At 34.9% G+C, this 27,717-nt stretch overlaps 1 protein-coding gene and 1 pseudogene across 4 annotated transcripts in view; one reads left to right on the top strand and one right to left on the bottom strand.

Moving 5' to 3' along the window:
• Nucleotides 1-27,169, bottom strand: part of SLC25A36 (solute carrier family 25 member 36) — a 51,947-nt gene extending 24,778 nt beyond the window's left edge. Inside the window, exons 1-6 of one of the 4 annotated variants that reach the window (XM_074214894.1) lie at nt 27,049-27,132; nt 24,844-24,896; nt 23,698-23,775; nt 16,826-16,996; nt 14,031-14,108; nt 2,943-3,043 (exon numbers count right to left, since the gene is read on the bottom strand). In XM_074214894.1, coding sequence (XP_074070995.1) covers nt 2,943-3,043; nt 14,031-14,108; nt 16,826-16,996; nt 23,698-23,771 — 424 coding nt within the window. In that variant the 5' untranslated portion in view covers nt 23,772-23,775; nt 24,844-24,896; nt 27,049-27,132. Of the gene's footprint in view, nt 1-2,942; nt 3,044-14,030; nt 14,109-16,825; nt 16,997-23,697; nt 23,776-24,843; nt 26,654-27,048 lie in introns of those variants that run through there. The other 3 variants (XM_074214897.1, XM_074214895.1, XM_074214896.1) reach the window with 3 other exon arrangements.
• LOC141508116 (ATP synthase F(0) complex subunit j, mitochondrial pseudogene) lies at nt 7,519-7,735 on the top strand (annotated as a pseudogene).
• Nucleotides 27,170-27,717: the final 548 nt, after the last annotated feature.

The raw sequence follows: 27,717 nt of genomic DNA, 5'->3' as shown, positions 1-27,717 counted from the left end.
GTTTCACCAATCATGTGGTTAAGTATATAACTGCAAAGCTCAATGTTAAACGCTCATGAATACTGTAAAGAAGCCCTAGAATCACAATTCTTAGAAAAACATAACTGCAAACAAATAGTAGTAGTCTCAGAATACGAGTGCACAATGAAATGATCTCCAAAACAGGTATAAACATCTTAATGTATTAAAAGAATCAAAGAATTCACACTGAGAAACAATTGCAGTGCATTGTAAAGAACACTGGTAGATAATCAATATCTGTTCAGATCTAGGAAAAAAGAAGTAACCATTGCACCTTTTTTTTTAATAATGCTAAACAAATGCACTAAACCATTACAATGACAAGTTATTTTGAACCTTCATTTATGGAATGAATATACTATATTACAAGATCTATCCTTATAATTTTAAAATGAGAATGACTTAAAATGATGGCAACAGAGTAAACTAAAAAAATTTCTTTATAATTCCCTAAGCAAAAAAGGAACACAGTCAATCAAGGGGGAAAAAAGCTTTGTTACAGTCTAAAGCAATATAGGTGAACTGTTCTCCACACATTAATTAATTCTCAAATTCGAAGTGGAGGCAAGGGGAGAGAAAGAGGAAGGAAATTATCTAAATATTTTCATAATATATATTATTTTAAATAAATTCTCCTAATGCCACTATCAATTAAGAAATTACTCCACTATTTTAAGTACTTTAGTGGAATAAGACTATGTCTACAATCATAATCTTGGCATAATTAATTATTTGGGTTCGGGTATATTATAAATGATCTTTTACAAACATAACTACCCATATCACTTGTGTCTTAATGTTTTCATGGCCTTTTACTTTGAATAATCATTGACTCTCATATTCAGTTGAAAAAGACCTTAAAATCAACCTAGATATTTGATTTTATTTCTTTTTCTATTGTATATTATTTTTAGAAAACTAGGAAAGTTTCCAGCTGGTTAATACTAACAAAGTTACCAAGGAGAAAATATGCAGTGATTGTTTCCAGACATAGCTTTTGAGTACAGAAGTGCTAAAATGTTCAAGAAAATACTAATAGTTTAATTTCCATCATTGTTGAAAATTTATGGTTCTTTTGCTAAAAAATTTAGCCTTTTCTTTTTAAAGAATCCTACATGAAGGGGTGGCTAGGTGGCGCAGTGAATAGAGCACCGGCCTTGGAGTCAAGAGTACCTGGGTTCAAATCTGACCTCAGACACTTACCTAGCCGTGTGCCTTGGGCAAGCCACTTAATCCCATTGACTTGAAAAAAAAATCTAAGAATCCTACATAAAGACCTAAATTTCTAGTCCTGGCTTCTCCTGACAAGCTACTCAGGAAAATAACTCAAATTTTCTAACTTTTACAGATTTTTAAAAAATTATTTAACATTTTACTATTCTCAATTACATGTAAAACCCAATGTTAACATTAGTTTTAAAAAAAATTTTGAGTTCCAAATTCTCTCCCTCCCCTTCTCATTGACTAGGCAAGCAATTTGATATATACATACATATATATATATATATATATATATTTTTTAATCTATCAGTGATAGACTTACATGATTTCTAAAATCCTTGCTAGCTCCAAAGTTCTATGAGGAAATTTGTTTTGGGAAATAAAATTAATAGTCCAAAATTTCTTAGTCTGTAAAATGAGGGGATTGGTTAAAATAATTTTTTAAGATTTCTAGCTCCAAACGTTTATTATTCAATGATTACTAAAAATACAATTTAAAATCCTGTAAGATATATTCTAGAATTACTATGTAACAATCAATGACTATAATTCAAAAACTCAGTGAATATTTCAACTTAAAATTCTTGGTAAAATGAATTAATTATGATCCAAAATAAACAAACTATCTATAACTTAAAAAAAATAAATCAACAAAAACCCACAAGTAAGGTGGCAGTTAATAGATAAAGCAGCAAACAGTAGGCATTCAGTAATACTTGTTGGTTGACTGACAAACAAGAAATGATCATAGTTGATTGAAGTAAACTTCTGTAGATGTTTACTTCAAAGTTTCCTGGAAGCATCCCAACTTAGTTTTATCTGGGATAAAGTATTAATGTATCAAATCTCATCCTATAGGCAGATGAGAGACAATGGTTGTGTTTATCATGCATAGTGACAAGTTGTTTCAGAACCATGGCTGATATCAAAACAATCATTTAGGACCCATCTATTAGGCACTGTGGTTTCGGAGACTCAGAAACTTTAGCTACTCTAACACTGAAAGCTATCACATTGAACATTTTAACCTAAACAGCTATGGTTGGGGAAATTCCTGGAAACATTTTTATGCAAAACATATACAAAGAATCTATGCCTCATTTTTAAAAAAATGCTACCCAGGTTTAAATAAAATGTTTAAAATTATTTCCACCATTCATCTTAACACATTCACAAACTAATTTTGTTATTCTATCTCAGTTACTAGGAAATGTAACAAACAAAAAAAATTGCAGAATTTAAGCACAGGACAAATTAATACTTTACCAAGAACTGCCGGCACATTTCAGGCAGAAGCCAAAACATGCAGCATAGGGGAAATTGCACTAACAAATAAAAATCAAGGAGGAGAGAAGAATGAATTACAACTATGTAGTTTTATAAAGCAAGTGATACTTGGGTTTAAAAATATATGTAAAACTGAGTTTTAAGTGTTCAACTGGATATTTAGGAAAATATAAATATTTACTATTAGTCTAACGTTAACCTTGATCAAATTTCTTCAATTCTCCCGTAAAAAAAAAAAATTCAGTGATAAGCCATTGCATATTCTTCATCAGAACTGGTTAATGTAAAAAGTCTATAACTATCTACATTAAACAAAACAAAATAAAGTACCTTAACTTTTTCCAATTTATATTCATTACAGTTCATTTAACATCTAGAGTTAAAGTCAAAAAAACAAAGTTACAAATCCTTACCTGCCATTGCAGCTGAGATCATGTGAACCTGGGTAGAATCAGGATCAAATACATTGTTCATTTTTTCCTTGCAATTTGAATAAGCTGCAAAATATATTGCTCTAAAATTAAAATAAAAATTTCAATTTCATTATTATAGTTGACTATAACAGTTGGTTCATTTGTGACTTTAAATGATAAATACATAATTTTAGAATGCCAACAAAATATACAAAATAATAAACAAAATTTAATTAGGCATATTTATAACTTCATCTAATATTAGGTTACTACTGGTTAGCTGTGTAAACATGTTTTCTTTCCTAGAGATATGACAAAGTATTTATTGTAGTCTAGCTTAAAAAAAATGCTGAATGCTATTTAGTACATGCTGATATTGTATTGCTAGCATTTTTTCAACTTGATCAAACAAAAAGTGTGGTTAAGGCTATTTTGCAATTGCCCAACTGAAACAAAATGTTTGAACAAGGTTATGATTGGAAAAACCAGGTATGAGCTAATTTTAAGGTTAAATACATTTACTAAAGTGTACAAATGTGGTATGGATACTGGAAAACAAGCAAAACCGATTCTTTTTTGATTGATGAGTAAACTTAATTAACTGTATTAACCAATGAAAGAAGAACCACAAGAAACCTTGATTTAGTAACTACTTTCTCTGAAAATTTAAAAACAAGAATTCAGAAATGAATAGTAATATTATTACTTCAAGGATAGGCAACGTTTTAAACCAACAAGACAAGTAATGTTATCTCAGAAATCAATATTGGTTCCTATAATTCTGAGCTTTTTATTTTTAGGGTTTTTTTTCAAGGCAATGGGGTTAAGTGACTTACCAAAAATCACACAACTAGGTAATTATTAAGTGTCTGAAGCTGCATTTGAACTCAGGTTGTGCTGACTCCAGGACCAGTGTTCTATCCACTACACCACCACCTAGATCAATATCTTTTGTTTTTTACATTATCATAGTTCACTCTCATTATCCTTTCCCCCCATTAACCCTCCTGGGGAACTATCTCATATAACAATATTTTTTAAAAGAAAAAAACCCAGCACAAATGATTAATAGATTTAAGAAAAGCTGAAAATATTTGAAATGTCCCTGTAAAGGGATGGATTGGGAATGTGTTATTTCTCTCCTTTTGAGCTATACTTATTACTTTATATTTTTTTTTTGTACAAGGCAGTGTCACACAGCCAGTAAGTATAGTGTCTGAGGTCGTATTTGAACTCAGGTTCTCCTGATTCCAGGGTTGGTCTTCTGTCCACTGCATCACCTAGCCGTGCCCCCCCCCCCCACTTATTCTTTTTAAAAAATTTTATTTATTTTGAATGTTACAATTTCTCCCCTAATCTTGTTCTCCCCCCTCCAAGGCTGTTTGTTAGTCTTTACATTGTTTCCATAGTATACATTGATCTAAGTTGAATGTGATAAGAGAGAAACCATATCCTTAAAGGAACAAAAAGTTAAGTATAAAGATAGTAAAAATACATAAGAATTTTTTTTTTTAAATTAAAGGCAATAAATAGTCTTTGGTCTTTGTTCAAACTCCACAATTCTTTCTCTGGATACAGATGATATTCTCCATTGCAGATACCACAAAATTGTGCTGATTGTTGCACTGATAAAATGAGCAAGTCCATCACCCCCATGTTGCTGTTAGGATGTACAATGTTCTTCTGGTTCTCATCTTACTCAGCATCGGTACATGCAAATCCCTCCAGGCTTCTCTGAATTCTCATCCCTCCTGGTTTCTAACAGAACAGTATTCCATAATGTACATATACCACAATTTGTTCAGTCATTTCCCAACTGAAGGACATTCACTCAATTTCCAATTCCTTGCCACCACAAACAGGGCTGCTATGAATATTTTTGTACAAGTGATGTTTTTCCCCTTTTTCATCATCTCTTCAGGGTACAGACCCAGTAGTGCTTTTGCTGGATCAAAGGGTATGCACATTTTTATTGCCCTTTGGATGTATTTCCAAATTGCTCTCCAGAAAGGTTGGACAAGTTCACACATGCTTATTCTTTTAAAAAGTTTTCTATATTCACTTTTGATTTCTCGATGTGATTTTTCTTTCCATTTGCATTTTTGTAATTTTTGGCTCAGCTTACTTCACACTGCAATTAGGTCCTATGGGTCTCAGTATTCATGATAATTCATTATTTGTTTTTTTTTTTTTTTTTTAGGTTTTTGCAAGGCAAATGGGGTTAAGTAGCTTGCCCAAGGCCACACAGCTAGGTAATTATTAAGTGTCTGAGGCCAGATTTGAACCCAGGTACTCCTGACTCCAAGGGCCAGTGCTCTATCCACTGGACCACCTAGCCGCCCCCCAGATAATTCATTATTTCTTACACAATCCAGTAATATGTATTATATTCAAACAGCATAATTTATTTAGTCATTCCCCAATTGACTGGTGTAAGCTTTGTTTCCAATTCTCTCTGCTATGACAAAATTGAACACTGGGTTGTAGTTTCATTATTCTCATCCTCCCTTTTCTAGTCTATTTCATTGATTTTTCTTTTTATTAACAAATACCAAATTCTGATGACCACTGCTTTATCGTTTGTAGCCTTGCAAATACTATGCCCCTTCATCCTTCCCTCTTTTCATTATGTCCATTGATAACCCAAACTTTTTATATTTCCAAATGAATTCTGTTATTATTTTATCAAGTTCTATAAAGTCTCCTCTTGGTGATTTGATAGGTACAGTATTGGGCAAATCACTTACCCCACTGCCTTGCCAAAAACCCCCCAAAGCACCCCCCCCAAAATACTGACATGGCACAGCCATAAGTGCTGAATATTTCTTCATTCAGGGTACAGTTTCTTAAAAATAGATATAATTCTGATGATTTGGAAATGAAATGATTCATAGAATAGGAATGTTAAATGTGGTGAATGAAAAAGAAAATATCTGATGAATAAAGACATTCTTAATTTTAAAAATCTCATAATCCTTATGGAAGTAGATAAGATAGGATAGGAGATCTAAGTAATGAAATAATTTAACAGGCAAAATAATTATTAAATGATAATACAAGGGTGGCTAGGTGGCACAGTGGATAGAGCACCGGCCCTGGAGTCAGGAGTACCTGGGTTCAAATCTGGCCTCAGACACTAATAATTCCCTGGTTGTGTGCCCTTGGGCAAGCCACTTAACCCTGTCTGCCTTGCAACCCCCCCATGATAATATAACATATTTACCAAGCTATAAGGGATGGATAAATATTCATATTTATCACCAATATGTAACCAATGGTTGGGGAAATAAAATGTGGAAACTTAAAACATTTTATAACTTTAACTTCAGAAATACCATTTTTCATGGGGTAATGTAAAGAACAATGAACCCAAAACAAGAAAATTTTGATCTTCTTTTCCATGTGCTATGTGACACAAGGCAAGTCATTTGACCTAAGACTAATTTTCTTATCTGCAAAATGGGGAGGGCAATACCAATACTCTATAGTTCATTTAATTATTAAAAGGAAAATGCTCTCACAGAGATAAAGTGTCATATAGATATGTGAAGTGTATTTTTAAGCATTAGAAAATTTCAGAAAGGAGAAAATTCACATGATTAAGTAAATGTAATGATGTTATTAAAATATATTTTATTAAAAGAGGTTTGTATTTGAAGTTAATGACAATGTTATGGTATTTTGAAGTCAATGCAAGTGTGAATTTGAAGAGATCAGTGGAATGACTGCTTTACCTGACTTAAATTAAGTATGGTGTAGTAGAAAGTGAAGTATATTTGGAGGTAGAGGGTCTGGGTTAGAATTCCAACTCTGACATTCACCACTGATACAATTTGAGGCAAGTCACTTCATTTTCTTGGGGTCTGTTTCTTCATTTATAAAATGAGGGGGCTGGATTAAAGTAACTCAAAGGTACTTTTTAGCTCTATAACTAATTTAGCCAACATATCTTTCTCGATATATATATATATATATATATATATATATATAATTTAGCTATATAGCTAAATAAACAACTGTATAGCTGGAATACTAATCCCATGAACTTGCTCTAGGGAAGAACTATTACTGTAATACCTAATTTATATGTCAGGATCCTCTTCAAATGTTAATCTTTTCCATTATATGAGTTCTGATTTTTTTTTCTCTTTTTAAGATTTATTTATTTTGAGTTTTACAATTTTTCCCCTAATCTTACTTCCCTCCCCCCACCCCCCACAGAAGGCAATTTACCAGTCTTTACTTTGTTTCCACGGTATACATTGATCCAAATTGGAGTTCTGATGTTTTTAAAAGGTGTGAAACAAATTCCTTAAAAATCTAAAAAATTATTTCCCCACCGTTAATGAGTCTAATTCCTCCTGTCAATTCTTCCTGATGAAAGAATTTCAATCCTTCAATAATCTTAGTGATCTGGGAGGCCCTGCCTTTTCTGGCACTCTCTGGGAGGCTTTTTCCAGCAGTCCCCGCCCAGCTCCAGCTTTTGGGGGTCACCTATCAGAGCCCTTGGCCTTCTGCTGCTGTCTGCCGTGCCCGGGCTCCCGCACGTGCCCCATCTGTGCAGAGACCGGCCACGATGTTACAGAACTTAATGAAAACTGTTTGGACTCCACTGAAGCCCTACTATACTCAGGTTTACCAGGAAATCTGGGTAGGAATGGGTGTGATGAGGTACATCATTTACAAAATCAGAAGTGCTGATAAAAAAAAAAAGTAAAGCTTTGAAAGGTTCAGATTCAGCTGCTCATGGACATCATTTTTTTAAAAGGTTTTTTCAAGGCAAACGGGGTTAAGTGGCTTGCCCAAGGCCACACAGCTAGGTAATTATTAAGTGTCTGAGACCAGATTTGAACCCAGATACTCCTGACTCCAGGGCCAGTGCTTTATCCACTGCGCCACCTAGCCACCCACTCATGGACATCATTAAGTGAATTTACCTTAGGATTTTTCATAACATCAAGCTGGCTGCAAATTTGGGCACTTGACAACAGAAGAAAGAATACAAGAATTTCCTGTGTTAACTCTTAGGCTTCTGTTCATACCATGAAATAAATTCATATATACATATAAAAAAACAAAAATAAAAAAATAATCTTAGTGACCTGTATAATCTCCTCTTTTGAGAAGTGTATAATCTATCATTTTGATCTATTCAATTATTATTTTAATGGAGTACAATTTTACTAGGGGCACTATTCCAAAATAGTTAGAATGGGTAGCCATCGAGTGAGATGGCTTGTTATATCACTTAAAAATATAAGGAAAAATTTAAGCATTCAAAGATTTAGTCATGTAGCAATAAAAATGGCTAATATTTACCTATGGTACTTTTAAGGTTTACAAAGCACTATCTTCAAAGTAACTCTCTGATGTTATAAGCATTACACATTTTATAGATAAGGAAACTGAGGCTCAGGGAAGCAAAGTAATTTTTCTAGGTCATACAAGCTATCAAGTAGCATATAGTGGATTAAATATTCTGGTTACAGAAAGTCAAGCCTGTCCTCACACTTAATAGAAACTCTGACTCCTTTTTAAAGAAACATTTCAGAGTAATGTAAATTAGAACATCAAATGAACATCGAATTTTTAGTTAATTCTCACATCTCATAGGGGTAAAGAAGTAAAGGCTTCTGCAACCTAACCTGGATTGCAAATGGTAGGGCTAGGCTTTGAATGCAGGCCTTCTGACTCCTAATCTAATACCTGTTTCATTATACTCTGTTGCCTCTTTGTTTCTTTCTGAGGTCAAGTCAATAAACATTTATTGTGAGCTATGTTCAGAGCAGCAGCTGGTATTGAGGATACAAGTACAAACAGAAAGACAGTACTTGTACTCAAGAAGCTTACATTTTAAGGTGGGAAGAAGAGAACATAAAAGGGCTGGGCATCTTTGTCAGGTGTGAGAAGTGTAGAAGAGAATTCTCGGGCCTAGGAGAAAAAGTCCAGAGAGTCACTAGTGAAGGATGGAGAGAAATAACAGACAGAATGGAAGTTCTGGGAGAAACCAGTCAGAAAAGTCATGGTGGCACTTCCAAAGTGAGACATGTATTGAACTTCTAGAGCAAAGAGGTTTTTGTGGCAGAGTTAAGTTCAGAAAATCTGGAGTATATCCTAGAAGGAAGAATCCCTTGTGCATCCCTAGTATTTCACTTTGCACAGGACATGGAGGTAGCAGGGGGCAGGGGTCAAGCACCAGCTGTTATTAATATAGCCCACCATGTGCTAAGTGCTTTACAACTCTGATCTCTTTTCCTTCTCACAACCATCCTGGGAGATAGGGACGATGATTATCTCCTTTTACAGTGGAGGTAAGGGCCACGGGGCACTTGAGGGTCTGAGGCCTGACTCCAGGCCCAGCACTTAAAACTATTATGGGTCCCCTTGCTGCTAGGCACAGAATAAGAACCAAATAAATGCTTGTTTCCTTTCCCTTTCTTTTTTGAGGAAACCAATTTATATTCAAAATCTCCTAGCACACTACATCTTATTGTGGCAGTTCTCAAAATGTGATCTGAGGGTACCTGAGGTCTTGAGATCTTTTCAGGGAGTCTGCAATATTTTTATAATAAAACTAATATTTTATTTTGTAATATTTATTATATATATATCAATATAACAAAATAATAAAACCATATTAAAATGCTCTTTTCCAATTACATATCTGAGTCTGGATTTCCTTCATGTATTTCAACCAAAACATTTGGCAACAGATTGAATGTAGAAGCAGATAGGAGAATCCAATTATCTTCAATTAAGCAAAGTACTAAAGAGATTTGTCAAAATATGCAAAACACTGCTCTTCTCATTAATTTTTCTTACATAAAATGTAGTTATTTTTCCCATAAATGTTACTTCAAGATGAAATGAGTTTGTTAATATTTTAAGATTTGGTCATTTTAGTTTTTAATAAAGTAAATCACTACACCAGAAACCATCAATCTCAATATCATCATGCTGATGTTAATATTTAACATTTTTAACAGTGTGCCAGGCTACTCAAAACTAAACTTCGTTGGAGTCTTCAGTAATTTTTAAGAGTTTAAAGAAGTTTCACAATAGTGGCAATCTATTGATAATTTTCTTCCATGCTTTGCCCTTGAACTCTCTGTCGCTTCTGAATCTGGTGTCCCCCAATCCTTAATCTTGCTTTGTTAACTATCTACTTATATAAATACATATGCATGTGCAGACACACACACCTCTCACAGATATAAATATCCAGATTGCACTGAATTTCAAAATGGGTATTACAGGATTACCATTCCCAGTTAATAGGTGTGTGGCTTCCAGAGATTAAAAAATGCTTAAGAGCCTCCTTTCTTTTCCATAAGGCTAGGCTAAGACCAAAAGACCTAAAAACTTCCCTGTCTAGATCTTCCATCTTTTTTCATTAAATCTGTATTTTATGAAGAAAACAGGAGGGAAGAATGAGTTGTAATTTAAAAATGAACAAGAAATACTTGTGAGCAAACTCAGTCTGAAGCATTGTCTTGACCATTAGCAGATCTGAAGACTTAAGGGAGATTAACTAGCTTAAGGGATCATTTAACTTAGGAGCTAGTTTACATGACTCTTGGAAAAACTGCCAAAGAGTTTAACTGGAAATTCTGAAGTGCAATTGGTATTTATGTATATTGATCTAATCCACACATTTAGCTCTAGACTCTGCATAACATATTAGAAAGAAAATTGACTCTGAAATCACAAGAACTGTGTACAAGACAATTCATTTCTCTTTTTGGGGGGCTCAGTTTCCATACTGTAAAATAAAGGGGTTAAACTATAATAAGTCTGATCTAACTCTAGATCTATGATCCTACAGTCCTAAAGATTAATAATCTAATAAATTCTATTTATTCTTTAGAACAAACTGACCAGGGTGGCTAGGTGGTGCAGTGGCTAGAGCACCGGCCCTGGAGTTAGGAGTACCTGAGTTCAAATCCAGCCTCAGACACTTAATAGTTACTTAGCCATGTGGCCTTGGGCAAGCCACATAACCCCATTGTCTTGCAAAAATAAAAAAAACCTATAAAAAATAAAAAAGAACAAACTGATCAATCACAAATCAAATCAGTAAAAAATGCATTTTGTTTTTTTCCTTCAAATTTAAGTCTTCTAGAGATGACAAATTATTCTAAACTTAAGAAAATACAACACAAATGGAATACATTATTCTTAACATATACATAAAAATTACATACATACAAAAAATCAAATGATTGTATTAATCCAAATGAGAAGATAATACTGAATTTAATATAACCCCTTAATAATGTTTTATGTAATAAAGCATAGCTATAATCAGCATACAGTGATATAAACCATGCACTAATGATTTACCTGAAGGTATTCCTCTTATGCTTCATTAAATTGACTTCCAGCTTTTAGATTTCTTATTTATTTTTTTCTATCTTTTTCATGATTTTCAATTTCCCTGCTTCAAGTCTTGCCCCTCCTCAATCCTCTAAAAACTTGACAAAATGATTTTTCCTAAAGTGCAGGCCTGACCATGTCTTCTGCCTAAAAAACTCTGAATTCCCTATAATCCATATTCACATACAAACTCTCCTTTTTTGAGGGGAAGTTGAGAGAGTAGGGTTTTATGTCCTTTCCTTATTTTATGGATGAGCCACATTGATTTGCCTGCTATCCTTGTGACCTCCATCTTGTATCCTTAAGGGACTCTGTACTGTCTCCTATATCTAGAATGTTTTCCCTCCGCACTTGTACCTCTTAGAATCCCTGACTTTCTTTCAAGATTTGGGGCAAATTCAAATTCAAGAAAACTTCCTCAGTTCCACTGATTGTGCCTTCCTTTATTATCTTGCATCAGCTCTGAATGTATTATGTATGTACCTATTTGTGTATGTTTTAAATATTCTGTTGTGTCCCTAGCAACTGGAACCCAGTTAGGCAATTAGGTAGTACATTGGATAGAATCCTTATTATTTAATTTCCATCACTCTAACATTTGTTGTCATGATTCTCAACTTCTCTGCTTCAAGTCCTGCCTGTCTGGAATCAGGAAGACTCATCTTCCCAAGTTCAAATCTGGTCTCAGATACTTATTGGCTGTGCAAACTCAGGCAAGTCACCTAACAGTTTTCTCATCTGTTAAATGAGCTGGAGAAGAAAATGGTAAACCTCTCTAGCTTTGCTGGAAAACAAAAACAAAACCAGCGAACTCAAATAGGCTCATGAAAACAAATGAACTGGTACTCAGTAAAGGCATAATATTTATGATTTTTCAAACTTAAAGCACTTTTTTTGTTTTATCAATGTAATTTAGATTTGAAAAAAACTCCAAAGGTCTCTAGCTAAAATTTATGGATTTAGTCAGTTCCAAGGTGTTTCCATGACAAAGTTTTTTCTTTTAAATCTAAGAATAAGAAGAGGATTCACTGAAGAGATACCATTAACACTTTTAAATATAACTATACTTATATATTTTGATATGTTCCTTTCTGTAGGAAAGTGGTCTGTCTTCCAAAAATTTCAAACTACCCCTGACTTAAAAAAATTAACTTACATAAGCTTCCCACCCCTCACTTTTTGATATTCACATATGGTTAAATAGCATTAATCACAAATTTTTAAAATTGTAATTACATCATTTAGATTTTTCAACTTAGAAAGCAATTAACATAGTATTAATAAAAGCACAGAAGCATAAAAATATCAAGTATGAATGGGAGGCAAAGAAATTCAGTTTAGTAGGAGCTTAGCTTCTGAGGGAGGATATAATATGATAGAAAGGAAAGGTAGCTGGTTGGAGGGACTTGAATATCAGGCTATATAGACTCTGAACTTTATTTGATAAGAAACAGGAAACAGGAAACCACTGAAGAGTTTTGAGTAGAGAAGTGATATCATTAGTTCTATGTTAGGAAGCAACTGCAATAACAGCCCAAGAGTTAATCTACTTTAGAGCGACAGAAACAGAAAAGGAGAATGATAGGAGAGAAGCTAAAGAAGTAGAATCCAAAAGACATGAAAAGTAAGGAAGAGTCAAATATATCAAGGTTTCAGGTATAGGAGAATGAATGATGATAAGATGTACTGCCCTAAGGAGGATAGCTAAAGACAAGGAGATTTCCAAAGAAGGGAGATAAAAGAGGAGCATGTAAGTGGGTGGGATTACACATGAATCAAGATCAGAACCTTGGGATATGGCCATTATGAGGAATTAGGAATAGAACAAGGGCTGGAGGCACATGGGAGCAATTAAAGTTAGGGTTCTCAATCTTTTTTGAATGATAGACTCCAGTGGACCTCTTGTCAGAATAACATTTGTAGTCTGTATTTATAATAGAAGGAAATGCTAAATTTCACTTTGCCATTAGTGATAAAGTTGTAATTTTTTCCTTACAAGTTCTTAAATGTCTTGAAATCTATTCATATACCTTTGAATTAAATTTAGGTGATCCAGAAAAATATGGCATCACTGAAGCAAAGAAAAGAGAGAGTATTAGATGGAAAGGGTGCTTTATAATGTCAAAAGCAGTGATGGGATCAAATAAGGATGAGGACCTTTGGGAAAAAACAGCCTTATTAGCATTGTAGTAATAGAAGCCATATTACAGGTAGCTGAATGAAAAGGGGGAAAGAGGTTTAGTAGAGGTAAGCAGGGGAGGCATTGGTTATGAACAATTTTTCTAAGAAGCATTACTTTGAAGGGAAGGGGAGAGACAGGATTTTAGCTGGATGGTGTAGAAATTCAAAGACATCTCTGTTATATACTTTCTTCATTGGTACCTGGATCCCTCATACCAAGAATATATATTTTTATTTTCAAAATTATGTATTTTTTCAATTTTTAATCTAAATGATCGTTCTTATTTGTATTAATAATGAAAAGTGGATTATGTGGGGGGGGGAGAGAAGGTAAAGATAACCACAAAACTCCAATACCCTGGAACTTGTTAATATAAAAATATTAATTTACAAAGTAAATTTATTTATTTACAAATTCATTTACAAAGATTCTAAAACATTTCCATATAATGCTTTTAGGAAATTTAGTTGTTAAAGCTCATATATCTTGAAATGTGAAAAAACTGTTTTGTTTACTATTTTATTTTTTACCTGGAAGGGGCCACTCCTATCAAATTTGGGCCTAATCCTCTGAACAAAGAACGAGAACCTTCTTTTTCCAAAATCATCCTGAAAGAGAAAAAAGAAAGAATTTCATAATGAATATAAAGTCTGCCATACAAATATTTTAAATAACCAATTTATTCCTGCATATTTTAGTGAAAATTCTTTTTTATCATCAATTCTTCTTTTGCCAAAAATAATCTAAAAAGTTATGGAAGACTACATTTAGTTACCTAAAAAGACTAATATATTGGTTTCATATTCTTTCCTAAAAGGGAAGTTATAGGAAGATATCCTATGACTGAGAGATTGTACTACTAGACTGGGTAAAAAGAAAGTTCCCATATATAACAAAATTTAAAGTAACACTTTGTTGTGATATCAAAGAATTGGAAACAAAATAGATGTCTACATACAATCAGTCATGTTCCATGATACTGTGCTCTAAGAAATGATTGAACATGACATAGAGGAGCATGGAAAGATCTAAATAAACTGACTCAGAATAAAGCAAACAAACAAGAAAACTGAATATAGAATGAATACAACATAAATGTAACAAACAACAAAACAACCCAAAGTGAATATTGCAAAATTACAAAGAAAAAGTATGGCTCCAACGAAGGAATGAGAAGACATATCCACTCCACTTCTTTATGGAGGTTGGATATCCATGGATGTGGTATTTTCCACACATTTTTCAGAATTTTTTTTAATGCAGCAACTAATTTTGCTAGTTTTTTTCTTTAAAAATATTTCCCCCTTAGGGTCAGCTGATGGCGCAGTAGAAAGAGTACCAGCCCTGGAGTCAGGAGTACCTGAGTTCAAATCCGGCCTCAGACATTTAATAATTACCTAGCTGTGTGGCCTTAGGCAAGCCACTTAACCCCGTTTGCCTTGCAAAAAACCTTAAATAAAATATTTCCCCCTTTAAAAATATTTGGGTGGCTAGGTGGCACAGTGAATAGAGCACCCGCCCTGGAGTCAGGAGTACTTGAGTTCAAATTCAGCCTCAGACACTAATTACTTAGCTGTGTGACCTTGGGCAAGCCACTTAACCCTCCCATTGCCTTGCAAAAACCTAAAAAACACTATCAATTACCTAGTGACTGTGTATTAGGCAATGAAAATATAAATATAAAATTGAAATTTCTTTTTTACTAAAAATTTCAATAATAGCCTTACCTCATGTATTTTAAAATAGAAAATTCGCTGAAGATTACCATTTTCAGGAATGGTTATGTAACCAACTGTTCTATGTGCCTGATTTTATCAGATATTTAAGGTCCGTATCTATTTGAACTAAGTTCAATGATGTTTACTTTTTAGAAGCAAAATAAACTCATCTTGTATTGCTCTTTGCCACAAGATTTCAACTGCTTGTCCTTTCCTTAGTTAAACTGACCAAATTAAAGGGCCACTAAGAGTTTTTTTTCAAACTTAAAGAGAATGTTTTATATTAAAAATTTTATTTTGAGTTTTACAATTTTTCCCCTAATCTTACTTCCCTCCCCCCTAGCCCCCACAGAAAGCACTCTGTTGGTCTTTACATTGTTTCCATGTTGTACATTGCAGAATGTTTTATAAAAGATCATTTATAATGAATTGGTATTTGATGCTACTGACCACTTCTTAAAAAATACATTCCTTCTTTGATGTGTGACATTCTATCTTTTTCAATTCTTTTTCTTCTCTGATTAATTCTTTGACTTTTCTTGCCACCATTTTTCATTAATTGTAAAAATTCTTCTAGACCCTCAGTTCTTCTGTCTAATTCAATCCCACAGGAAGAGTACACATTCCAGGTGTCAACTACACAGGTGACTCTTGTTACAATTGATCCTCATCCCCCCATCCCCTTGTTTTATTCCCCTACATCAGTACTCCATTGCATTCAACATAATCTCTGATATGTTCTCAACTTGACTTGTTCATTTTTTCTACTTATTTTATGTCATCAAGAAAAACTGCTACTGACTTACATGTCCTGTTCATTTCTCTGCTTAGTACCATGAATTATAATCACTTTTTTTTTTGCAAGGCAATGGGGTTAAGCGACTTGCCCAAAGTTACACAACTAAGTAATTATTAAGTGTCTGAGGCTGGATTTGAACTCAAGTCCTCCTGACTCCAGGGCAGATGCTCTATTCACTGCACCACCTAGTTGCTCCTTATAGTCTCATTTCTTAAATTCCTCTATTTTTCTCTATACAATTTCTACAAGCTAGGTGGAAAATTTCTAGATGGCAAAGAACCTTGTCTTGTGTTTTTTTTTTGTATCTCTTCACTTTGCCTAGTAGAATATGCTATTCACAGAGGGTACTAAATACACCAACTGTTAATTGAATTACTTAATAACTTTGATCATATGGGTTTTTTCTTTTTTAAAAAAATAAATTTCTAAATAATCTTTTTCCTTTTTCCTCAATCAACCAATTTTCTCCCAGTATCTTTTCCTCTGCCCCTTTCCAGATAGCCATCACAAAAAAAATTTTATTTTTGGGAAGAGATAGATAAGATCTATATTTTTGTTTCTCTGCTTAGGTACAAAAATAATTCAAATACAGATAATTTGAAACTTACAGTTCCTTTACATAGGCTTTTCCATCTACACAAATCAACCAGAAATATACAATATCATTAAATGAAATAATATGAATATGCAGAGTGGCCTCTCTAAGCTTATTACTTTCTAAATATTTAAAATTTGACAAATTATATATAATATGCTGAGATCTACCTATTATTATTGACTGAGGAAAACACATGGGTACTGTACTCACTTTAGACAATGGAGAGGTCCAGGAGAGACTCTAGCTACTCGGTTGACACTAGCACCGGTCATCGTGTTCAGCTGTACTTCAGAGATGTAAAGTGTTACAGAAGAGGACTGTAGCCTTGTTTTCACAACTTCTAGTGGACATGTTAGAATTGCACCAACAGTTCCCCCACATCTGTGGAAAAGAAAATATAAAAAAAAAATAGTTATTCTACTTGGTCCACATGTAGACAGACCCCTGCCCTTGCCCAGATAATCAACTATAGGGGACAGTTCTGAACAGGGAAAAAAATAAGTAAATAATTTTTATTTTTGTCCCATTTCTCATCTGTATTGAAGAAAATTCCCTGAAGGAAAGTTTCAAATCTCTTCACATTTAAAAAAGTTTTCTTAAAAGTTTAGGCATGTAGTGAGAAGAAAATAATGAGAAAAAGAGGGAGGGAAAAAAAAAAACCTCTGAAATATCTAGGGAAGAAACAAGGTCATTAAAGATACCACTGCTTAGGCCTGTCAAAATATAACTAAATGACCAAGTACTCTATTTTGCAGTGTTTAAAAAGATTAGTTGCAGGTCGTTGATGTCTATATTCCTTTTTACCAGGAAGACAATTCTTAGATTTGAGCCTAGTAATTCGGAGATGAAATAGGGTTAAAATGAATTAGGTATCTACTAAGTCTGGCACTAATGGAATGAGCTTCATAGGAGTGAGGTCACCAGATGGTTAAAGGAGGGGAAAAATGGGTCTAGGTCAGTAACAGAGAAGGTCAAAGCTTCTGTGTCAATCAGTAGTGGGGTTGGAGATATGAGTGGGTCAATGGATTTTCAGATTGGGTGAAGTCAAAAAACCCAGTTATAGTCACTATTTTTGAAACATTATTGAGAAAGGATATAGAAGGAATAACAGAAATCATTTTAAAACTAATACAAATATTTACAATAAGCATATCCAATGAAAACTCTCAGTTAGTTTATAGAAAATAGTACAGATTTGAGAACCTAATTTTTTTTTTATATTTGGCTGAGGCAACTGGGATAAAGTGACTTGACCAGATAGTAAGCGTCAAGAGTCTGAGACTGCATTTGAACTCTGGATCTCCTGACTCGAAAGTTGAGCTGCCCCTGCAGAGTCAATTTTTAAAGAAAGTATAATAAACCTTGGAGTGAGATCCAGGATTCAGTCTGAACCTTGATAGAAGTGCAAGACACTGGAAAATTCACTTCTAAATCTGCTGGCCTCAGTTTCTTTATGCTTATGTACAAACAATACTTATACTATCTACCTCAAAGAACTGGGGGAGGAAAATGCTATATACAATGCGAATTGTGACTATTTCTAAGTTTATTTTACATATTTCCCTCCAATTCAAGCACTTCTAGAAATGAACACAGAATTGGACTCATATGGATATAGACTAATTTCTATGCTGGCTTAATTTACAATGGACAAACAGGCCCAGCAACATAGCAAAAGAAATAAGTCATCTATGACTACTAAGTCATCTACTTTTTGAAAAACTATAGCAAATACGAGACATTTAAGTTGTAAGACCTTTATTCCAATGGAAAACAGTGAAATTGCTTTCTGCTAGACAAGCTTTAAAGTTTTTTTTAAGAGCTTTTAGTTCAAGAAAGAATTAAAGGTCTTGAATGGCTTTTTATAGTTGCACAAGTCCTATTTATAATATTTTTTTCACATTAGCGCTAAATTACACAATACAATTTATAAGATTTAATTGGATCTAGGAATTTTAGAGGAAACACTGCTATAGCTTAATATAGATTGAGGAATAAGGATACTAAATTTGTGGTGCTTTTTGAACCAGTCTCAGTACTTTAGTTAAATTTTGTCTTTAACAGGATTCATATCTCTACTTCACTGTCTTTAAAGTCAAAATAAAATGATACAAGATTTTCAGCCAATTTTGAGTATTTAATTTTTTTTAACCATACTGAGACAGAATAGCAGTTACACTTAAGAACCAAATTTTAAAATATATCCTCCTAAAACTGTATTGACTAGTTCACCCACTTGAATAAATATAATCAATTGTGCTTTTTGATATCTCATCTTCATACCTATATCCTAATTAAAGCCCTCTTACTTTCCAATAGTACTTAGTTACATAAAAAGCTATGCTTTTACATAATATCACAGTTAAGTACATGAAAAAGACATTTTCATATTGGTCACAACAGGTGCAAGTACAAAATCAAAGACTGTCTATGTTGTAGTTTGGGGAGATATTTAAATAGAAATGGAAGCCATAGGCCTTGTCCTCTGACCAGTCCACATAAAAATCGATTAATTATTAATATAACATTTGTTGACTGCCTAAAGTAGAACACTCATTCTGGACATGAGTTAACAAAATATATCTGTCAATAGTTTGGGTTTTTTTTTAAAGACCTGACTGTAAGATTTCTAACAGTTTAAAATGAGGACTCATCTGGTATCACAGATGTATTAGAATTTTTTTTAGGGTTTTTTTTTGTTTTTTTTGCAAGGCAATGGGGTTAAGTGGCTTGCCCAAGGCCACACAGCCAGGTAATTATTAAGTGTCTGAGGCCGGATTTGAACTCCTGACTCCAGGGCCAGTTTGGTTTTTTTTTAGGGGTTTTTGATGTATTAGAATTTAAAAGAAACTGAAATCTCCTGAAGCCACCTAAATAGTTTGTGGGAAGTATTCTGACTTATCTATACCTGCCAGGTAACTATTTTTTGGTCTTGTGATTTCTAGATTAATTAAGCTCTACCAATGTAATCAGATAACTGTTCAGTAATTTAGTTGCCTGAGATCATGAAAAGGTTAAATAACTTGCTCTGGGGTCACACAGTCAATGTGTGTCAGGGCAGAATATTAATTCAGTTCATTTGAACTTAAAAAGGTAGACCTTTATCCAAGACTCCACATTATCTAGTACAGTAGAATTAATGAATATTTGTGAGCTACTAATAGTAGAAAATGAAAAGTTCATTATCCCCATGTAAAGTAAGGAATGTTTAATATGGCAGTTTGAAGATTTGATGACATAGATACCAAAAAAAAAAAATTAAACCAGTTTTGAACAATTTCCTTTATTTCTATTATAGAGAGAAAAAATATGAACTCTTCAGATCTATTTACTATTGGGATAAAGGCTGGTAGAGACGACGATGAGCAACAGGGCTGCTTGTTTTTTTTTAAAGTTTATTTACTCAGGAAGTTTTCATGTGCAATTACCATATAAATTATATAATATCGAAGAACAGAAAATACATGTTAGTTCTAATGAACTCCAATCAGGTATCTAAATGACAATATTTAAACTGTATTTTATGACTATTTCTAAATGAAAACAATCTGGTTCAAACAAAACATCAAAGCTACCAGCACATACAATTAGCATGAGTATATTGGAAAGGACGAATTTGTAAATATATCTAGCAAAAAAGCAATGAACTCATGAGTTATGAGAAATTTTGTAAATTTTATAAAAATATAATCTGCACTCTTAAAATTGAAATTGAATAGATATACTACTGCTATGGTTTCAGATAAAATTAAATCTCTGATAACTTGAAGAACACAGTTTTCAATATTTATCTGTGGTTTAACTCCATGTTAGTTAAAATTTTTCTGGTTTAAATTTTTATTATATGAAATTGGAGAAACAGCTTTGTGAGAAGACAGCAAAACTATTTAATGTTAGAAAACTGCAGATTTACAGATTGTTTATTAGGACTAGAATTTGATGTTATAATAAATCCCATTGGTCAGGATCATCTCACTGATATGAATATGATTTATGTATATGTATATGAATATGAATTATGATTATGAGATATGCTATAGCAAATTTTCCTATATAATAGGCACTTTTCAAACTTTAAACCTCATTCTCCCATGGACAACATAATATTTAATATTTTGAATACTTATAACACTGTTGAAGCATTAAAGAGAATTTAAAAGAAAATTATAGTGTGGCACTTATCTGTACACAAGTATAAGGGTTGAGGTAGGTGTAATCTTTTCTGATATAAAATAAGTCATTTGAGACATAATTAAGGCTTTAGAGTAAATAGTACAAGGACAAATTCTGTATTTTATACTTTTCTAACATTACCATTCAATATATAACAAACCTTAAAGTATGTAAAAGAGAAATTGGTTGTTTTAGTGGCATCTATTGTGGCACATGCTCAAAAGAGAGACTAACTTCCTTTATCATGCTGGTTGCTAACTTTCTGCAATTCACAGTCAGAGTTGCCCAGTGCCCTGAAATATTAAGTGAATTAATCACTAGTGTTAAAATAGGGACTTGGAAGCCTGGTCTTTCTATTAGTTCCATAGCTACTAAAGAAAGGCTTTTATTTTGAACAGAGAGGAAAAAGTCAGAGATTTATGTGTAAGACTTTTAGTTAAAGAGGAAAAACTACTTGGAAAAGATGCTTCATTTTTTTGAGTGGGTAACTGAATTGAACAATTAAGTAACTATAAGTATACTTTTAAAATGTCCGGTTACACATTTTTATAAACTGTAAAACACTAAGAAATCAAATCAATGGCTGAAATTTATTTTAAAAAATAAACAACCAAGCAAGGAACTACTTGGATATCTGATTCAATCAATAAAATTCTTATTTTACCTGCAGTGCTATATGTTTCTAATTGTCATTGATTCAATGTATTATAAATTATAAAAAAAAATGAATCAAGGTCAGCATAACATACTTAACCAAGGCAATTAAGTAGTTTTTTCATATTTTCAACAAAAATGGCTAGTACTTAAATGGTTAATTTATAATCAGAATTAATTAGCAGCATTACTAAGCACTCTAATTCATTGTTTCATTAAACTCAACTAAATTTCTGAAAATGCCAAGACAGGTGTCAATATTAATATTTCCTTAGTGTTAGATATATTTTTATACTGTAAAAACAATATTTTATTAAAATACAATTTAGTTTAGTAATTCTAAATGAATTACAAAGAAGGAAAGATGTGCTTCAGTGATGAAAAACTCAAAGAATTTCATGTGCAAGAGATTGCTGATTGGGGCAGCTAGGTGGCGTACTGGATAAAGCACCGGCCTTGGAGTCAGGAGTAACTGGGTTCAAATCTGGTCTCAGACAGTAATTGCCTAGCTGTGTGGCCTTGGGCAAGCTACTTAACCCCATTTACCTTGCAAAAAAAAAAACCCTAAAAAAAAAGAGATTGCTGATCATGTGCAAGGTAAGTGGCTTGGGCTTTACTACTATACTAAACTTCTTGGTCCCTGCAGGGTCAAAATCATAAGATGTGCTCAGCAGGTAATGCATTTGATTGATCTTTTCAAGATCTTCTGACTTCTAGCTGAACCAAAAACTGCAGGACTGGATTTGTCCTGGGATGCATTAAAAGAGAAATGAGGGTGAATGGGAATAAAGAATCATAAAGACATGCCATTCTGTGGCTCTAGATAACTAACGAAAGTAAATATGAAACAAATTTTCATCAGTTACATGAAAGACAGAAAATTGTGTATTTATTTTTAAAATTATTTTTTCCCAATACATGTAAATATAGTTTTCAATATTCATCTTTGGGTAAGTTTTTGAGTTCCACATTTTTCTACTTCTTCCCTTCCCTTGACAGAGAGTAATCTGATGTTATACTTGTGCAATCATAAGTCATATTGTGAAAGAAGAATCAAAACTAAAGGGGAAAAAAAACCAAATTTTAAAAAAGTGAAAATAGTCTGCTTTGGCCCACCTACAGACTCCATAGTTCTTTCTCTGGATGTGGATGGTATTTCTCTTTGCTTAAGTCTTTCAGAATTAAAAAAAAAATTTATTTAAGGTGGGGGAGGAAGTTTTAGTTATAAATTCAAAATAATCTTTATATACATAAAGTTTTCTCTGGTGTCAATCTGCTTTAGGGTCAACATGAAAAATGAGAACTTGAATCAGATGATGACCTGTAAGGTTCCTTTTTATTTCATTATCTTTTATATTTATATCTTTTTGTATTTAAACACCTTCCTAGTTCACTTACTTAATGCTCCTCCAACATCTCCAGTTTAAAGAAATGACTACCTGCTTGTAGTCAAGTATGCTCCTAATTCATTCCTCTAAACCTAACCTAAAAAAATTACTTAGATTATAATATAGGCAAAAATCTATGTTTTTATGTCTCCTGCCTAATTTTCTTTTATTTTTGAGTATATTCTTTTTTTTGTAAGGCTGTCTTGATATTTTTACTAAGGCAAAAGCATACAATATTCTTATTATGTCAGTTATTTTTAATTTAAATAAATGTACAAGTGGGATGTACTCTGTACTGATGGAGAAAATATCAACAAGATTCAGTGAAATGTCTATAAATGCTGTAATTGTGAGACTATATATTCACCTAAATAATGACAACTATCCATTGGCTATTATTTTTACTGTCACAATTGAGTAATGATCTGTCTATAGACTAAGACAAGTAACCTTTTCAGTCCTAAGTACTATTAATGAATAGGGCTAAAGAACAAAATTATTCCTTCAAGGTCAGAGATAGGAAAAGAAGAAAAGCTGTTAGAGGGGAAAAGAAAGTAAGCAAAGGAAAAAACCAAACAGATCAAAGAAAGTTTAAAGAGGAAATGGAAAAATGTAAAAATTCCATGAATGCCAGAATACTTACTCTGTGTATTTACAAGAAATAGGTCTTCATAATAACACATACTTTGAAGATATATCTGCATATAACCAAGATTCAATTCCTAAGATATGACTCTTACTGGAGTAATTTCTAGCATGATAGTATTGTAATAAAAGTAATGCAATTTGCATAGTTTCTTAAGAGTTCATAATAGGGGAGGCTAGGTGGCGTAGTGGATAAAGCACCGGCCTTGGAGTCAGGAGTACCTGGGTTCAAATCCGGTCTCAGACACGTAATAATTACCTAGCTGTGTGGCCTTGGGCAAGCCACTTATCCCCATTCGCCTTGCAAAAAAAAAAAAAAAAAAAAGAGTTCATCATAAAGAAATATTTCATATTGTTAACATTTTAGAAAGGTCTCTCGGTATAGAAAAACTACACAGAAAAAATGGAAATAGCAAACCAAATTTTAAAATATGCCACAAAATTTTTGGTTTCTTTTCAATCTCTTCCAATATACCTTTTCCCATCTGTGTTAAATGAGTTAAACAGCTATGCACAGTCCAATAGTAGAAACTATTGAAACTTTGATCCTCTTAAAAACTTTAAAGCTTTATTTTTTGAATAAAAACTGCAAAAATGACAAAATTTAAATTATAGCCAACACTGTAGAATGGGCACATTTTTAAAAAAGGCAAGTTAATTTATAGCCAGTTATCTCTAAAACTGGAATAACTCAAAGACAGACCTTACAAACAACTCTGAATATTAACTTTGCCAATAAATGAGACCAAAGGGTGTCTTTTACTGAAAGCACGGGGTATGCATGTGAGTAAGTCAGATGAATACAAGGTACAGTGCCAGTTTTCCAATGTTTCTTATTTAACAATGACTCTTGCAGTAAAAATCTTTGAATTTGTGAACCTGATAAGACAATATATACACAATACAACTATTACTTACTTGATTATATATCAGTAAACACTACTGAGAAGTAGGAAAACCCCAATGTATTAAAATTTTCTTGATCATAAAATCCACTGTTACTGTAAAATATTACACTATCCATAAAATTTAACTTCTGTCAATTTCAAAAGACAGTTATGACCTTTAATAATTTAATTCATGATAACCACAGAAGCTTTGTGTAGTGGTCAGAAGCACTCCCTTAAGAGTCAGGAAGACCTGAGTTCAAGTTCTGCTTCTGACATACAACTGGTTGGCTGTCCATGGACACGTCACTCAAACCTCTCAGGGGCCCAGGCAACTAAGACTATAACTTTAAAACAAAAAGCTATTGATAAAAGACCAGTGGAGGGAGTTTCAACACTAGGAGTGCTCCCCACACTGGGGATTATTGCTTTGTACCCTACAAAATTAAACTGGTCAGTATAATTTCAACCACAAACTTACCAAAACCTGGACCAAAGAATAGTGATACATTTCTCCTTTTCCCTATGTGGTTACTGTAAAAACAAGAATTAGATCTCAGAATTCCCAAGTCCAAATTTATTTCAACACATTTCTCATCAGAAAATATATAAAGAATGAAATTTAAATCCAAACTCTCCCATAAAGGACTTATAAAGATCATTGCTTAAATGTTCAACATCCATGAAGACAAGATTAATAGGTTCAATTTGAATTTTAAAGATCAAGAAAAATTCCTCAATACTGGGAAGCTCATTCTGTCTCTTTAGTTTTCCTGTGTATTAGTTGAATGGTGAGGGTATTGAACTCATTTTGTAATGAAACCAAGGGAAGCCTAGAAAGAGTGAAAGACTTACCCAAAGTCCAGCAGATCTCTGATTCTATAAAACTGTGGCTCAAAGAGTTTGTTAAAGGACTTGTGATTTAATGGCTGAGTAGGGGCTGAAATTCTAGCCAAATGTCTTTATAATAAACTATCCTGCCTCTATTACTACAATTCTGATCTCTGAAAAATCTGTTAGATTAAAAATCTAGGTTTTTTAAAAAAAAATTTGTATGAGCAAGGGCCAGTCTTGGAATCAGGAAAACCAGGTTCAAATCTTACTTCTAATACATATAACTGTGTTAGCATGATGGGGAAGTCACTTAGTTCTTTCATTGCCTTCACAGAACTCTCTAAAAATATATGCTGATACAGATTGTTAAAGGAGACCTTCACATTATAAGACTACAAGTGTAGAAAAAACAAGCTACACATCAAATTTAAAAAACAAAGGTACTAAAGATTTTCCTATACAGACAAAAATAATTGACTAATGATCTTAATCTAATATGAACTCAGAATCTGATTAATTTGAAATGAATATTACCAAGACAATAGAGTTATAAGAATTTTCTTCTTTGCAACTCAAAGATCCTGCAAAGTGAGGCACAAGTTTAGTGAAAAACAGAACTGGATTTAATATTAAAATATCTAAGTTAAAATCACAGTTCCAAAGCTTACAATGTGACTGAATTTGGGCGATTCATTTCAACCTTATCTGCAAAATGATAGGATAGCCCTATGATCTCTAGGGTCTTTCCCAAAGTTCTGAATCAATGATGCTAAGACCATATAAAAGGCTTAACTAGTTAAAATGAATAAATGTCCTCAGGTTATTTTGGGGCCTAGCAAAATCTATTAACCGGCAATTCAATCCATATTTAACTCTAAACATTTCTTTGGGGAAAAATTCTTGGTGAGAATAATTATGCTAAAAAGTTTTAGCACTTCTGAAGGATACAGAAAACAATACTCTAGCTTAAAGACTTGTAAAGTGAGCTATCAAAGGACACTTTAGGATACCTGCCTAAAAAAAGAGTTAGCGTCCTACCCTTATGGAGCTGACAACCTGCAGGTTCTCAACCGTGTGATTCTGTGGCATAAGACTTAGATAAAAGATTCTCTGACCCTTTCTCAAGGAATTTGATTTAAGGAAATATGCAAAAGGGTTTTACTTAGGATTCCATCATGTTTCTCATAATCTCTTAGAAAAAAAGCAACTACAAAGGGTCTTCTGTCAGATAACGGTTAAAGGTGGAGAGACCATCAAAAGTCTGAGATTTCAGTCCCAGTTTCTGTAAACACGGAGCTCCTGGCAAAACGTGGGCATTCTCCAGGCCCCGCTCCTCCGTGAAGCCAAAGGGAAGCCAGCTTCTCTGCAGAGGAATGCATTACGGCGTTTCCATTAGGTAATGCATTTGGGCCCAAGGAGGTGGGGGTGAGGATGGGGAGGCTCCCAGGCGAGCGCCCCCCGCCCCAAGCAGCCGCGGCCGGGCCCGTCCCGGGCTGCTCCCGCAGCCTCCCCGACCCCGCGCGGGCGGGCCGGGCCGGGGGCCTCCCTCTCGGGCCGCCCCAAGGGCACCCACGTTGACCCCGCTCCCCAGTTCCTCTTGTTCTTCCTCCTCCCCTCCCCGCCTTCCAAGGCACCAGCTGCCGGGCCTCGGAGCCCACACGCGGCCGAGCGGCCCCGGGAGCCAGGCCCCCTCCTCGGGCTCTGGTCTGCCAGCCCCCCGCCCCCCGGGTGCGCGTGGGAATCGCTATTTTTCCGCTCCCGCTCGCGGCCCCCCCCCCAAGTTTCCCGGCCTGGGCCCCCCCTCGGGCTTCACCCCGGCCCCAGGCCCTCGGCCCCCCTCCCCGGTCCGTACCCTCCAGCAAACAGATGCACCAACGTGTCGCTCTGGCTCATTCTCTCTCCCGCATGTCCCCCGAGACAGAAGGCTGGGCCGGGGCTGGGCCGGGCGGCGGCGGCGGCGGCGGCGGCGGCGGCGGCGGCGGCGGCGGCTCGGCTACGCGGCCCCGCAGGCCCGAGTGCGCAGCTCAGACGTCGAGCGGGAGGGGGAGGCAGGAAAAGGGCGGCCGCCAGGGGACGGGGGTGGGGGAGGACTCGGGCAACCTCGGCCCGCGCCTGGGCTCCTCGGCTCCCCGGCTCCCGGCGCCCACGCTGCCCGCCGCCGCCGCCTCCGGCCCGTCGCCTCCCTCCCGGCTTGGCAGGGGGCCCGGAAAGCGGACCTCAGGGAAGGCGGGCGGAACGGGAGGGGGGGCAATCTTGAATATTCAAATGACCCCGACATAAACAGAGATCCCTATTGGCCCGCGTCCGCCCGAGCGTCACGCCGCCCGCACGCCGCCTTCACGTGATCCGTCGGCGTGTTCTCAATGAAAGCTGTTCCCCCGGGCACCGCCGCAGAGCCGGGCGCGGGGCGGCCGCGGGCGTGGGGAGCGCGTGCCCGTGGCGGTCGGCGCGGGCTCAGGCTCTTCACGCCCGGCGAGCGGCGTCGGAGGCTGGATGACCGACCGCCGCGGACCCGGGGCCC

This window comes from Macrotis lagotis, chromosome 1 (genome assembly GCF_037893015.1).
Source record: "Macrotis lagotis isolate mMagLag1 chromosome 1, bilby.v1.9.chrom.fasta, whole genome shotgun sequence".
NCBI classification, from domain to species: domain Eukaryota; kingdom Metazoa; phylum Chordata; class Mammalia; order Peramelemorphia; family Peramelidae; genus Macrotis; species Macrotis lagotis.
This window is presented reverse-complemented; position numbering and strand designations above follow the sequence as displayed.